We start from the raw sequence: 12,530 nt of genomic DNA, 5'->3' as shown, positions 1-12,530 counted from the left end.
ACCGGTGGTGCCGGGGAACGAGATCAACGAAAATATGTAACGACGAAAGTCGCGACGAGGGAAGGACGGGCGCAGGGAAGACGCGCGGCGGAGTGGTCGGCCGACGGGCGGGCTACCGGGACCTGCCGCGAAGGAAGCGCCGAAAACGCCTCGCACAGCACGATACGGCCCCGCCGCAGCAGAACTACGGGCGTGCCACCGCGACTGCAGCGCGGGTGGACGACCCAAGCACACCCCGACGGCGACGAGAGGGCGCGCGGGGGCCCAACGTAGTTCCGTCGAGCCGACCGCTCCACACTGTCGAATCAGCCGTTGACGAGGAGCCATCCGAGGACGAGCGCCCCGACGCCGCCGAGCCGCAGCGAGCAGCAATTGTGTAAGATCCCCACTCCGGTGCCACCACGTAATTAAGGGCTCGATCTCGGTCGCGACCAGGCGCCCGTAAATATCAATACCGATTCGATTACCGTGTGAATCGGCCTGATTAACTGTTGCCTGTAGATACCGGCTCCCGTTGCGTGGGCGCCGGTCAGCTGGTCGCGGCTATTAGCCGGAACCGCGAGCGCGTGGCCGGCCGAGATCGTCGCCAGAGAACTTGTTAAGGGCCCCCCTCGAAGGCTCGCGTGATCGACAGTCAATTCGCGGTCGGTGTATTGTGTATTTCGTGAATCGTGAGCAGGGACGTGCCGCGGGCGGCGCGTTCCGGCCGATACGGCGTTTAGTGTTGCGTATTTGTGAGTACCGGTGCTCCTCGTGCGCGGAGGAATGCCGCACGTTTCGAGAGATATTGCGTCGGGCATTGTGCGTTGCACCGCGGACTTCGCGGAAGTTTTGCGTCACGCGTGTGGGCCAGTGCCGTCGCGTTAGCTCGCGAAGGAATTTCGCGAGCGTATCGGATAGCGTTGCGTGTTTGTGAGTTCGCGTCTCGGGCTTTCTGCCGTACGTGTGAGAACCGTTGTATGTTCGGGATCTGGGGATTGTGGCCGGCGAATTGACGATATCGCGGAGCCGCGTTTATACGAGTCGGGATTGTCGAGCTCGCTTAAGAGATCCGCGGACCCGGGTGCCGCGTGTCCGGACGAGTACCGGCGTGCTCGTTCGCGAGGAGAGTCTCGCGGGCGTGGATACCACGCGCCCCGTGCGTGCTTCGACCGCCGGCTCGACTGCCGCATCGTTACCTGCCATCCGGGCGATATCTGGCCTGAGATTCCCGATATGATTTGCCTGTTTCGTTGTGAAATATATTTACTGTTCATTATTGCAATTTATTTTGTGTGTTGATTGCGTTACGTCCCCTCTCCACCGTCACCCTCGTATCACGGAACTGCGCCCTGAGCTCGCGCCGAGGTAGTAAGAACGAACATTGTCGAGACGTGGTGCGCGTCTATAATCGCACCTGGCGCCCAACCAAAAGGTATCGATAAAGATCCCGGATACGGAAGTTACGGTAAGAGATTTGACACTGTTGTCCTCCTCGAGCTATCGTCTGGTCATTAGACGGTTAATTTGCAGCCGCGCCCCTTCGGCCGGCGAGATCGAGGGAAATCGGGTTGCAGATTATATGATTGATCTAAATATCTAAGTATACGCTTAATAAATTAAACTTCCTTTAGTCAGCTAATCAGAGTCACATGTTTTACCGTTACAGTTCTTCCGAAGTTGGTAAACCATCCTCTATAATTTACTTAAATTTATTTTATTTTCTTGCCCAACCTTTTGCGGGGCATTTAAACTCGACCATACGTTACGATCTGACTTTAGTGTCGCTCGAGCGTGCTCAGACGTCTCGGTGCTTTCTCGATTGCCGCATGAGCTTCGCTCGTATTCACTCGTACAATGGCGAACAATAATGTAATTCCGCGAGCAGTTGTTCCAAATTTTTCCCGGCTGATTTACCGCTATCGCGTTGGAGCCGAATGACATCGCGATTCCCGCCCGAATATACAATACTTCGAAATCTAATTTGATTGTATGGAATTTCAGCACCAGGAAGAAGAGAAGACAGGAAACGGATGTTATAACGAGAAGCACGAGACACACGAGAAAGCGGACGCAATGAGCGTGGAAAGAAGGGAGATCAATAATCATCGGACCAACGTAGGAAATCGATGCCGCACAGAACGTGACGCATCCGGTGTATCGAGAAAATAGAGGCGGATCTCCAAATGGAAACAAATGCAGGCGAATAGTGCGAGTGCCGAGCGAATAGAGACTGCAGATGTATATTCAGATGCGGCAATATATGAGAGAAAGAGGATGAGTAGGAGAGAGGGAGGGGGAAGAGAGAGAGATGAGAGACCGGATGTTGGCCGTTACGTCTTGCTCGTCTATTTTACCAAGCAAATTTGCATATATGTACATACATGATAACGATGCCGTGACTTTTGCTCATATTAACACGTCGGCGAACAGCAATGGGTATAGCCGTTATGGCGAAGTTTATTTTACCACGTATCCGCCTGTACCAAACTATGTTCCCCGATTTTGGCATAATGCTTATGATCATTATGCTCCCTATTTTTTCGCTTCAATAGTTTCTTATTAAAATTGAAAAATAAATTAAAATTCGATATTTTCTAATCTAATTTCTGAGATTTTCGGAAATTTCTATTTTAATTTTCGGGGATTTTTGTATATTTTTCGATATAAATCCATAATTATTTTCAGTATTTATAAATATATTGAAACGTGGAAACTATTCAGAGACCTCTTAGATGGGAAAATAACTTGTAAAATATCTCTCAAAACAAATGAAGATGTATAGAGACGGCAATAGACAAATTTAATAATGCAGTCCAAAAAGCAGCCTGGGAATCAACTCCTGTAAATCAAGTCACTGAAAAAGTAATGCGCTGCTCAGTAAGTGTAAAAACCAAAATCGCAGAGAAAAGAAAACTTAGAAAAATCTGGCAAAAAACAAGATCACCGCATGACAATTAGGTTTTGATAAATTTTTTGTCATTTATTTCAGTCCCGAACAATTATTTTTATATAAACAATTTAATCGGCAAGCAGACAAAACAGGCATGTTAAGTATATAGATGCAACAGGATCTATACTTTTTTAATTGAATTATTACATTTAAATGTGATGGATCTCTCTATAATATTGATAGGTCAAGGACGTCATACTTCAGCCTCTGGGCCATATCAACCAACAATGGAAGCGTATCGAACAATTGATCCGTATCGCACAGATAATACAATGTAATAATATGCCCAAAACTCCCAAGCTCCCCAAGCTTGACAACCAATTTCAAAATTTAATGTCTCCTCCGAAAGATAGCCCAGTTTCTCCGCACGAGCCCCACTCGTGCGGGAGGTGCAGTTTGGAATATTTCGGTCGACCCCTATTTGGCGACCGGGCGTTGGGTCTCGCGCCGTGCCTTAGCGGGTTCTCCTCGGGCTTTGTCCGGCAGACACCGGCCCGTCGGGGGCCGCTTTTCGCGGCGTGGTTTCGGGGTCTGGGGTCCCCGGATCGTTAATAAAAAATATTAAAAAACCAGATGAATCTACGGATTTCGTATTTTTATATCAAACAGTTGTTCCGTATAAGAATAGAATTTTACCTGTTTTGCAAATAATTTCGGCAAAACTTGTTACGAATATTTTGACGTATTGGTTACGAGAATGGTTGCGAGCTGGTGCATCCTTTCCCAAAGAGGTCGTAATAGATTATTCTTTTGCTCTTCTAAATGCCACAGCTCTAGCATTCAACAGTTGTGAACTCAGCATATATTTCGAAAACTGTATAAAAATATTACAAAATAAGGATCGCATAAATACTATCAAATGTATTATTAGAATCGACATTGCTCATTTGATAAAAGCTGTTTGCCGATGAAAAAGTTTTAAAGACAAGCATAGGCGAGTCAAAGATTTTTTCGTTCGATGTATTGGCATTTTGGTATGTGTTCGCGATCGAACAAAAACCAGCGTAGACTAATCCATACCGCGAATCTAAGAAAATCGCTATTGCTAAATAATTTCGGTTTTCTTGCCGTTCGGAGTAAAGCCGGCTCAATTCTGTGTAAGAATAGAGTCGCTCGAGGAAATAGCCGTAGATTTCCCGGTAGCGCGAAGGGCAGAAAAACCGAGTTCAATGTTGTTTATACGAACTCGCTCCTTTGTCTCGGGGACTCAGTGCTCGAGGCATACCCCGGGACAAAGCGAGCGAATAATATTGCCAAACAGCTGATCGGTTGCCGGACTCGAGTTCTGAGTGACTTTCGTTAATACGAATTTCTCGCGACGCCGACAGCTGATTGGCTTAGCCGAAATTTTGGCTCGTAACCGGGGGTCCGGAGGATTCGGGAAAGTCGGAAGGCACGGGAATAAAACTCCGGACCGTCGCGCGCGAGTCAGCAATCGACAAAGGTCTTTCGGAGAACGCGAATCGAAAATTAAAACCACTCGGGTATACGTTGCTAGCGAACATCGAGTGTTTATTTTCACGCGCGGGAGAGCCGTCGTTCGCGAAATCCTATGCTCGTAGCTCGCGGCATAGCGACTCTGTAATTACCTGTAAATATTGTACATACTTCAATTATAGACACTATACCAAACCAGACTTTAAGAATTCAAAATTCCTTCCAAATCGCGTCTCCTTCGACCACTCGCGCACATTTTATGGTCCTTCGAGCCGGATCTGCTTGACCGGTATTCGTGACGTGTGTGAGTGGGGACCCTGGTGAGCTTCTCGCGCTTCGAGTGACCGCCGAGTAGAGGACATGAGTCTCGAAGTGGAGGGAATCGTCCGCTCCCAAAACGAGCTGCACGGCCGCATTGCGCGCGCGTACGAGAACTTTAAGAAGGCGGGGCCGTCGAAGATTACGTTGGGGCTGACCGAAGCGCGCCTTCAAACTCTAGAGGCGAACTGGGCGAAATTCGAAGCGCAACATGACCAATTGCTCCTACAATCGCAGGAGGATCTCGATAAGCTCGACTATCGAAAGCAAAACTTGCCGACGGTAACCGAGGAAGCCTTCATCCAGCAAAAGGGAGCGTTCTTAGACGCCATCCGCATTATGAAGGCGAAGGAGAGGAGCGCCGCCGAGACCGCCGGAGCGGCCGGCACACCGGAGTCGACTCCCCGCACTACTCTGCCTCGTATACAGCTGCCGCATTTCTCCGGAAAGTACGAGGACTGGCCCTCGTTCCGCGACTTGTTCCAGTCCATCCTGGGGAAAGACTCAGCTACCACGCAAGTAGAAAAGCTCCACTATTTGAAGTCCTGCTTGAAAGGTGAGGCCGAACTCCTTATTCGCGATGTACCTACGACGGGCGGAAATTACGAGCGTGCGTGGAAGACTCTAAGCGCGTATTATGAGAATAAGCGGTTACTGGTGCGCGCGTATCTCGCTAACTTTATTGCCTTGCCGAAAATGAAGAGCGAGTCGGCCGTAGAGTTGCGAAAGATCTTCCATGGCATCAAAGCCACGGTCAGTTCGTTAGACAGCATCGAGCGGGCTGTAGGCCGAAACGAGGATCTCTTCGTCCATCTCGCCGTCGAACTCCTAGATCCGCAATCGCGTCGCGAGTGGGAGAATTCGATAAGTGCCGCCACTGAACCGCCGTCGTATAGCGTACTCGAACAATTCCTCGACCGGCGGTTACATACGTTGGAGTCGATGCTCCCCGCGAAAGCCGACGGTGCCGCGAACAAGGCGAGCGACGGAAAGAGATCGACGCGGAGTCATCTAGCTAACAAGAACGAGGCCAAGCGAGGCCGATGTTCTCTCTGCCAGAAAGAGCATATACTTATGTTCTGCGACGACTATAAGAAGAAAACGGCCGGCGAGCGGAAGCAATACGTCGAGGACAACGGGTTGTGCCTAAATTGCCTCGGAAAGCACAAAGTAAATGACTGTGCCGTGAAGAAAAACTGTTACGCGTGCGGGGCGCGTCATCACTCGTCTCTCCACGACGCGTGCCGCGAACTCGTAGCCGCGAGGACGTCGCACGTAGCGAATGAATCGCCCGTCAAGCCGGTAGCGGTGCTTCTTGCTACCGCTCGCGTCCGCGTAGCCGACCGCTGCGGTGGCTGGCACACCGTAAGAGCCTTGATAGACCAAGGCTCGGAATCGTCGATGATTTCGGAGCGACTCGCGCAACAGCTGAGACTGCCTCGCCTTCCGGTAGCGGTCTCCGTCTTCGGAGTCGGCGGGCAGAAATCGGGCGTAGCCCGAGGTCGAGTTTCGATGACGCTATCCTCGCGGAACGACGGACATTCATTTACAATATCCGCGCTAGTGCTTCCGCGACTCACAGTCTATACCGGCGGGATCGAAACTAAAACGACTAGCTGGCCGCACCTCCGCGGCTTGGAATTAGCGGACCCGGATTACTGTTCGTCAGATCCGATCGAAGTGCTCCTCGGCGCGGACATTTACGCGTCGATTCTTAGCGAAGGACTCCGGAAGGGAGGGCCGCGCGAACCTGTCGCACAGAAAACAGCGTTGGGCTGGATCCTCTCGGGAGTGATCGGCGATTCCATTTCCGGACACGTCGCGTACACGCACCAATGTCGAATCGAGGAGGACCTAGTGAACGTAGTGCGCCGGTTTTGGGAGCAAGAGGAAGCTCCGTCGAAAACAGCGGCCCTCTCGAAAGAGGAAGTGGAGTGCGAGAAACATTTCGTCCTGACGCATTCGCGCCGGTCCGATGGACGCTACGTAGTGCGCCTTCCCCTCGTCTCGCCGCTACCGGACCTTTCCGGCACGCGTCGCGTGGCCGAGCGAGTGTTGCGAAGTATGGAGGGCCGGTTCGCGCGGGATGCCGCCCTTCATGCCGCGTACGTGGAGTTTATGAAACAATATGCTGAGCTGGGGCATATGACGCCGATCCACGCCGACGACTTAAACGAGACTCGCGTTTGCTACCTGCCGCATCACGGCGTTATGCGGGCGACGAGCTCTACGACCAAGCTGAGGGTGGTATTTAATGGCTCAGCCACCGTGCCATCCGGGGACTCGTTAAATCAGCACCTGATGGTCGGACCCAACTTGTTGCCAGCGCTGACGGACGTACTTACGCGATGGCGTCGCCACCGATTCGTCTTCGCTACCGACATCGAGAAGATGTATCGGCAGATCGACGTCCATCGGGACGATGTGGACTTGCTGAGGATACTCTGGCGGTTTGACCCCAGAGAGCCTATGCTGGAGTATTGGCTTACTACCGTCACGTACGGCTTGGCCTGTTCTCCCCATCAGGCGATTCGTACGATGCACCAGCTCGCCAAGGATGAGAGGCATCGATTCCCGGAGGGAGCGAGCATCCTGGAGGACGACACCTACATGGACGACGTGATCTCCGGAGCGAAAACTTTAGCTGCCGCTTCAGAGAAACGGAGACAGCTGGAGCAGATCTGCATGGCGGGCGGCTTCCCGCTGAAAAAGTGGTCAGCCAACGACGAAGCTCTCCTGGAGAACGTGCCAGTGGAGGATCGACTGCTAAAGGAGTCTCGAGGCTGGCAACCGGGCGAGAGCCACCTGACCTTAGGCTTGCGGTGGCACCCGCATGAGGATCAATTTTCCTATACGACGCAGTTGATCCGGACGGAAACGTTCACCAAACGAACAGTCCTCTCGCTGACCGCAAGACTGTTCGATCCTCTGGGGTGGCTCGCCCCTGCCACGGTGCGAGCGAAGATCCTATTCCAGTCTACGTGGTTGTTGGGGATAGATTGGGACGAGCCGCTCCCCGAGGAAGATGCCCGAAACTGGCGGGAATTCCAGTCCGACCTCCCTTCCCTGGAAGCCATCCGCGTCCCGCGCTGGCTGACGAGCGGAGACGAGGACTGCCGCCTGGAACTGCACGGATTCGCCGATGCCTCGGAGCGAGCCTATGCCGCCGTCGTCTACTTACGAATCGAGAGCGGGGACGGCAAAGTAGAAGTGAGGCTACTCGAGGCTAAAACGAAAGTCGCCCCACTGAAACAGGTGACCTTGCCTCGCATGGAGCTGAGTGCCGCCGCCCTGCTCGTGCGAATAGCGGAACACGCTCAGCGAACCCTCGAGGCGAAGGATGTCCCTACGCATCTGTGGTCGGACGCCAAGGTGGTGCTGGGTTGGATCCGCGGACATCCATCATCTTGGAAGACTTACGTGGCGAATCGAGTGAGCGAAATCCAGACGACACTGCCTGAAGCAATCTGGCATCACGTCCCCGGCCGAGAAAACCCCGCCGATTGCGCTTCGCGCGGCATATCTCCGGAGGAGCTGGTGAATCACCCACTCTGGTGGCAGGGGCCGCCGTGGCTCAAAACCGAATCCAGCCCGTGGACCGCCATTCAAGCGACCGAGCTTCCTGTTGACCTGCCGGATCGCCGGACAAATGTGCACGCTGCAGCCACTTCGGCGAAAGTCGACGAGCCTCCGGAGTTGACGGAATGCTCATCACTACAACGACTGTTGCGGCGAACTGCCTGGTGTCGTCGCTGGCTGCGGCGGTTGCCCCGGCGGAGGACCGTCGCCGACTCTCAGGCCGACCTCGAGGTCCCGTTCGTGCTCCAATCTTCCGAGCTCGATGAAGCGCGACGTTGCTGGATCCGAGTGGTGCAGGAGGCTGCGTTTAACGAGGAGCTGAGAGCGATCTCAAAGGGCGAGCAGCTGCCGGCGCGCAGTGGCATCGCTAAACTAAATCCGCTTAGGGATGAGCGAGGTATCCTGCGAGTCGGGGGACGACTTCGACACGCTCGCCTAAATCCCGACGCGAAGCACCCGGTGATCCTGCCGAGCGAGTCTCACTTCACGCGCCTCGTCATTGAGGCCCACCATCGACGGACGCTGCACGGGGGCGTGCAAATGACGCTGGGTTCTATCCGGCAGGAGTGCTGGATACCACGAGGCCGCTCCCTAGTAAAGCGCTGCATCCACCGTTGCATAACCTGCCTGCGATGGCGGGCGGCTTCGCCGCAACCGCTCATGGGGGACCTGCCGCCGCCCAGGGTGACACCGGCTCGCCCGTTTCTAAACACGGGCATCGACTATGCCGGTCCAGTTTGGCTGCGGACGTCCAAAGGACGAGGACAGCACGCAGCCAAGGCCTTTATTACCGTTTTCATTTGTTTAAGTTCCAGAGCCGTTCATCTAGATGTGGCGTCGGACTACTCCGCTGACGCTTTCCTGGCCGCCCTACGCCGATTCGTCGCCCGCCGAGGACTATGTCGCACACTTTACAGCGACTGCGGGACGAATTTCGTTGGAGCGGACGCGCAGCTGAGAGCCCTCTTCTCCGCGAGCGATCCAGAGGGCCGACGCATCGCCGCACGCCTCGCCGAAGAAAGGATACAGTGGCATTTCAACCCCCCGGCTGCGCCTAACTTCGGCGGAATCTGGGAGGCGGCAGTAAAATCTATGAAGTTCCACTTGAGACGGGTAATTGGCGACGCGAAATTGACGTACGAGGAGATGGCCACCGTTCTCGCTCAGATCGAAGCGTGCCTGAACTCCCGTCCGCTCCAGGCCATATCGGACGACCCGGAAGACTTCACCGCGCTGACGCCCGGCCACTTCCTCATCGGCTCGGCACTCAATGCTGTACCGGAACCGTCCCTAGCCGAGGAGTCGACGAGCCGTCTCTCCCGGTGGCAGCTACTGCAAAGCATTAGGGATCGATTCTGGGACCGGTGATCCAAAGAATATCTCCACACGCTAGCGCACCGCCCTAAATGGTGTAAAACTAGCGAGGAGATTCGAGTCGGCCGATTGTGCCTCCTGAGGAGCGAAACGACCCCACCGACGAAATGGCCGCTAGCGAGAATCGAAGAGCTGCATCCCGGGGGAGACGGCCACGTTCGCGTAGTCTCCGTTCGCACGGCCGCCTCGCGCTTTACCCGGCCCGTGAGTAAGCTCGTTCTCCTCCCCGTGAGCGTAGCGCCTGAGGGGGACACCTGCTAAGTACCCTCTCTGTATATACTAATTAGCAAAACTGTGTAACTCTATCCTTAATATTTTTCGTTAATATATTTCTGCTGTTAAATAAAGATAGCCCCTTCCAGGATTCGCGTATGTAACGTACGTCATATTCTATCGCCGCGTTGCGAGACGTCCTTGCGTTCCAGCACACTCAGCTGATCGAAGTACACGTTCACGTTCTCGGCGCGTGTTCGATTGCAGCAGCACTACAGCAGACGCGGGCGACGTACCGCAGTATAGTCATTCGTCGGCTACACCATACGAGGCGGGCGGAATGTTCGCGATCGAACAAAAACCAGCGTAGACTAATCCATACCGCGAATCTAAGAAAATCGCTATTGCTAAATAATTTCGGTTTTCTTGCCGTTCGGAGTAAAGCCGGCTCAATTCTGTGTAAGAATAGAGTCGCTCGAGGAAATAGCCGTAGATTTCCCGGTAGCGCGAAGGGCAGAAAAACCGAGTTCAATGTTGTTTATACGAACTCGCTCCTTTGTCTCGGGGACTCAGTGCTCGAGGCATACCCCGGGACAAAGCGAGCGAATAATATTGCCAAACAGCTGATCGGTTGCCGGACTCGAGTTCTGAGTGACTTTCGTTAATACGAATTTCTCGCGACGCCGACAGCTGATTGGCTTAGCCGAAATTTTGGCTCGTAACCGGGGGTCCGGAGGATTCGGGAAAGTCGGAAGGCACGGGAATAAAACTCCGGACCGTCGCGCGCGAGTCAGCAATCGACAAAGGTCTTTCGGAGAACGCGAATCGAAAATTAAAACCACTCGGGTATACGTTGCTAGCGAACATCGAGTGTTTATTTTCACGCGCGGGAGAGCCGTCGTTCGCGAAATCCTATGCTCGTAGCTCGCGGCATAGCGACTCTGTAATTACCTGTAAATATTGTACATACTTCAATTATAGACACTATACCAAACCAGACTTTAAGAATTCAAAATTCCTTCCAAATCGCGTCTCCTTCGACCACTCGCGCACAGTATGCATGTGCCAAATGATGAAGACGGTATAAAAATCCACATTTCCACTTATGACACGACAAATATCGTGCATTAAAAAAAGCGACAATTACGAAAGCCCGAAAGAAACCATGTGATTAAAGATTTGCGTGCAACGTCTGCATACGGCTAGCGGAGAGAAAAAGCAAACCAATTAATGGAATTTGGCGATATGGAGCCTGCACATTTATATAGCGAAACCGTATTACGCAAGGCAAAACAATTAGATACAGATGAACAATTATAATAGGTCTTGGCAAATTGTCCGATCCTATTGCATCATTTTACAATTAAAATCTAAACCGGAGTTTACAGCAACTATACACGAAATAATAATTCCAAAACCAAGAAAAAATCCTGAAACGCTGACATCGACAGGCCAATAAGTCTGTTGCCCGTCTTGTCAAAAGTCTTCAAAAAACTTATACTAAAAAGAATCAAACCAGTAATAGAAAGTAAAAAAATCATCCCAGAACATCAATTTGATTGGGAACCGTGAAAATAATGTTGAAGTGCTGGTCTCCCGGGAAAAAATGGAAGAGATCTGAACAAACTTGATCAGATCTCATCAGATCCGATCCACTCAGATTTGGTTTGATCAAAATATTGGCCCTATCTGATCAGATCCAATCAGACATGAGTAGATCTGATCCGATCCTAGCGGATAGAGTCAGATATGTAACGAGAATAATCTATTATATTTGCTCAGATCCAATCAGACATGAGTAGATCTGATTCGATCCGGTGTCTATCCACTGCAGAAAATTGTTGTTTTCAAATGTTATTTTTTAAATGTGCCACTTTATTATAAAAGTGGACTCCACGATACAAAAGTTGTGCCGTTTCACGATTTACATAACTTGGCGCAACTTAGCACGACACTGCCGTGTCTGATACCGTTCTTATATACCACTGTTCATCAAATTTTAAATACGAGAATCAGATTCCGTCGGATGCCATCTATCGGATACTTGAGATGCAACATTATGATCTGATTATATATAATCTTATATGACTATATAAGTTTATATGTGATTATATTATTTTATCAGTATAAATCAGTTTAAATTATAAGGTATGTTTGCAAAATAATTTAAAAGATTTATGTTTTATATATACATATACACATTAATCTTATATTTACCTATTATTAATTAATTTTGCATGGTACTTTAATGGAATATTTATAATAAATTCTAAATATGGTGTCGAAATTAACAATTATTATCAAATTGGCAGAGACTATATTTATTATATATGTTAATGTTTCAAAACTGAGAAAACTGTTTTTAATATAAAAATTAATTGATTTTTTGACCAAAAATCATTTAAGCTTCCCCTTTACAGAGTTAATATTATATTTGATATAATGTCCAACATTGGGTGTAAAAATTAATAATGGACGATTTGAGAACGAAATTTTTATAAGTTCTATACTGACGAGATCTGCTCAGATCCGGCAAGATCGGAAGAGATCTGATTGGATCAGCAACACAACTTTGTAACCCAAGATTGGTCTTTATCTGGTGAGATCAAGATATGTCTGACTAAGTCTGCTCAGATCCGGCAAGATCGGAAGAGATCTGATTGAATCAGCAACACAA

General features: G+C 50.8%; 1 protein-coding gene and 1 long non-coding RNA gene across 2 annotated transcripts; both read left to right on the top strand.

The window, feature by feature from the left end:
* Positions 1-268: 268 nt before the first annotated feature.
* On the top strand, positions 269-2,580 carry LOC139785762 (uncharacterized). Its single transcript, XR_011722070.1, has 2 exons — positions 269-376; positions 1,984-2,580. It is a non-coding gene; the product is annotated as an uncharacterized lncRNA (long non-coding RNA).
* A 2,149-nt stretch (positions 2,581-4,729) lies between these two features.
* On the top strand, positions 4,730-9,634 carry LOC139785763 (uncharacterized). Its single transcript, XM_071724942.1, has one exon. The coding sequence runs from the start codon at positions 4,730-4,732 to the stop codon at positions 9,632-9,634; it is 4,905 nt and encodes a 1,634-aa protein (XP_071581043.1).
* The last annotated feature ends 2,896 nt before the right edge of the window (positions 9,635-12,530 follow it).

Source organism: Temnothorax nylanderi, unplaced genomic scaffold (genome assembly GCF_030848795.1).
Source record: "Temnothorax nylanderi isolate EJ_2023f unplaced genomic scaffold, tnyl_v1.0 TNYL_tig0878_pilon, whole genome shotgun sequence".
In the NCBI taxonomy this organism is placed as follows: domain Eukaryota; kingdom Metazoa; phylum Arthropoda; class Insecta; order Hymenoptera; family Formicidae; genus Temnothorax; species Temnothorax nylanderi.
The sequence above is the reverse complement of the archived record's forward strand: the minus strand, read 5'-3'. Positions and strand labels throughout refer to the sequence as shown.

Bases quoted from the DNA above. Each gene is read 5' to 3' on its own strand.
- LOC139785763 (XM_071724942.1), top strand. From the start codon at position 4,730: ATGAGTCTCGAAGTGGAGGGAATCGTCCGCTCCCAAAACGAGCTGCAC.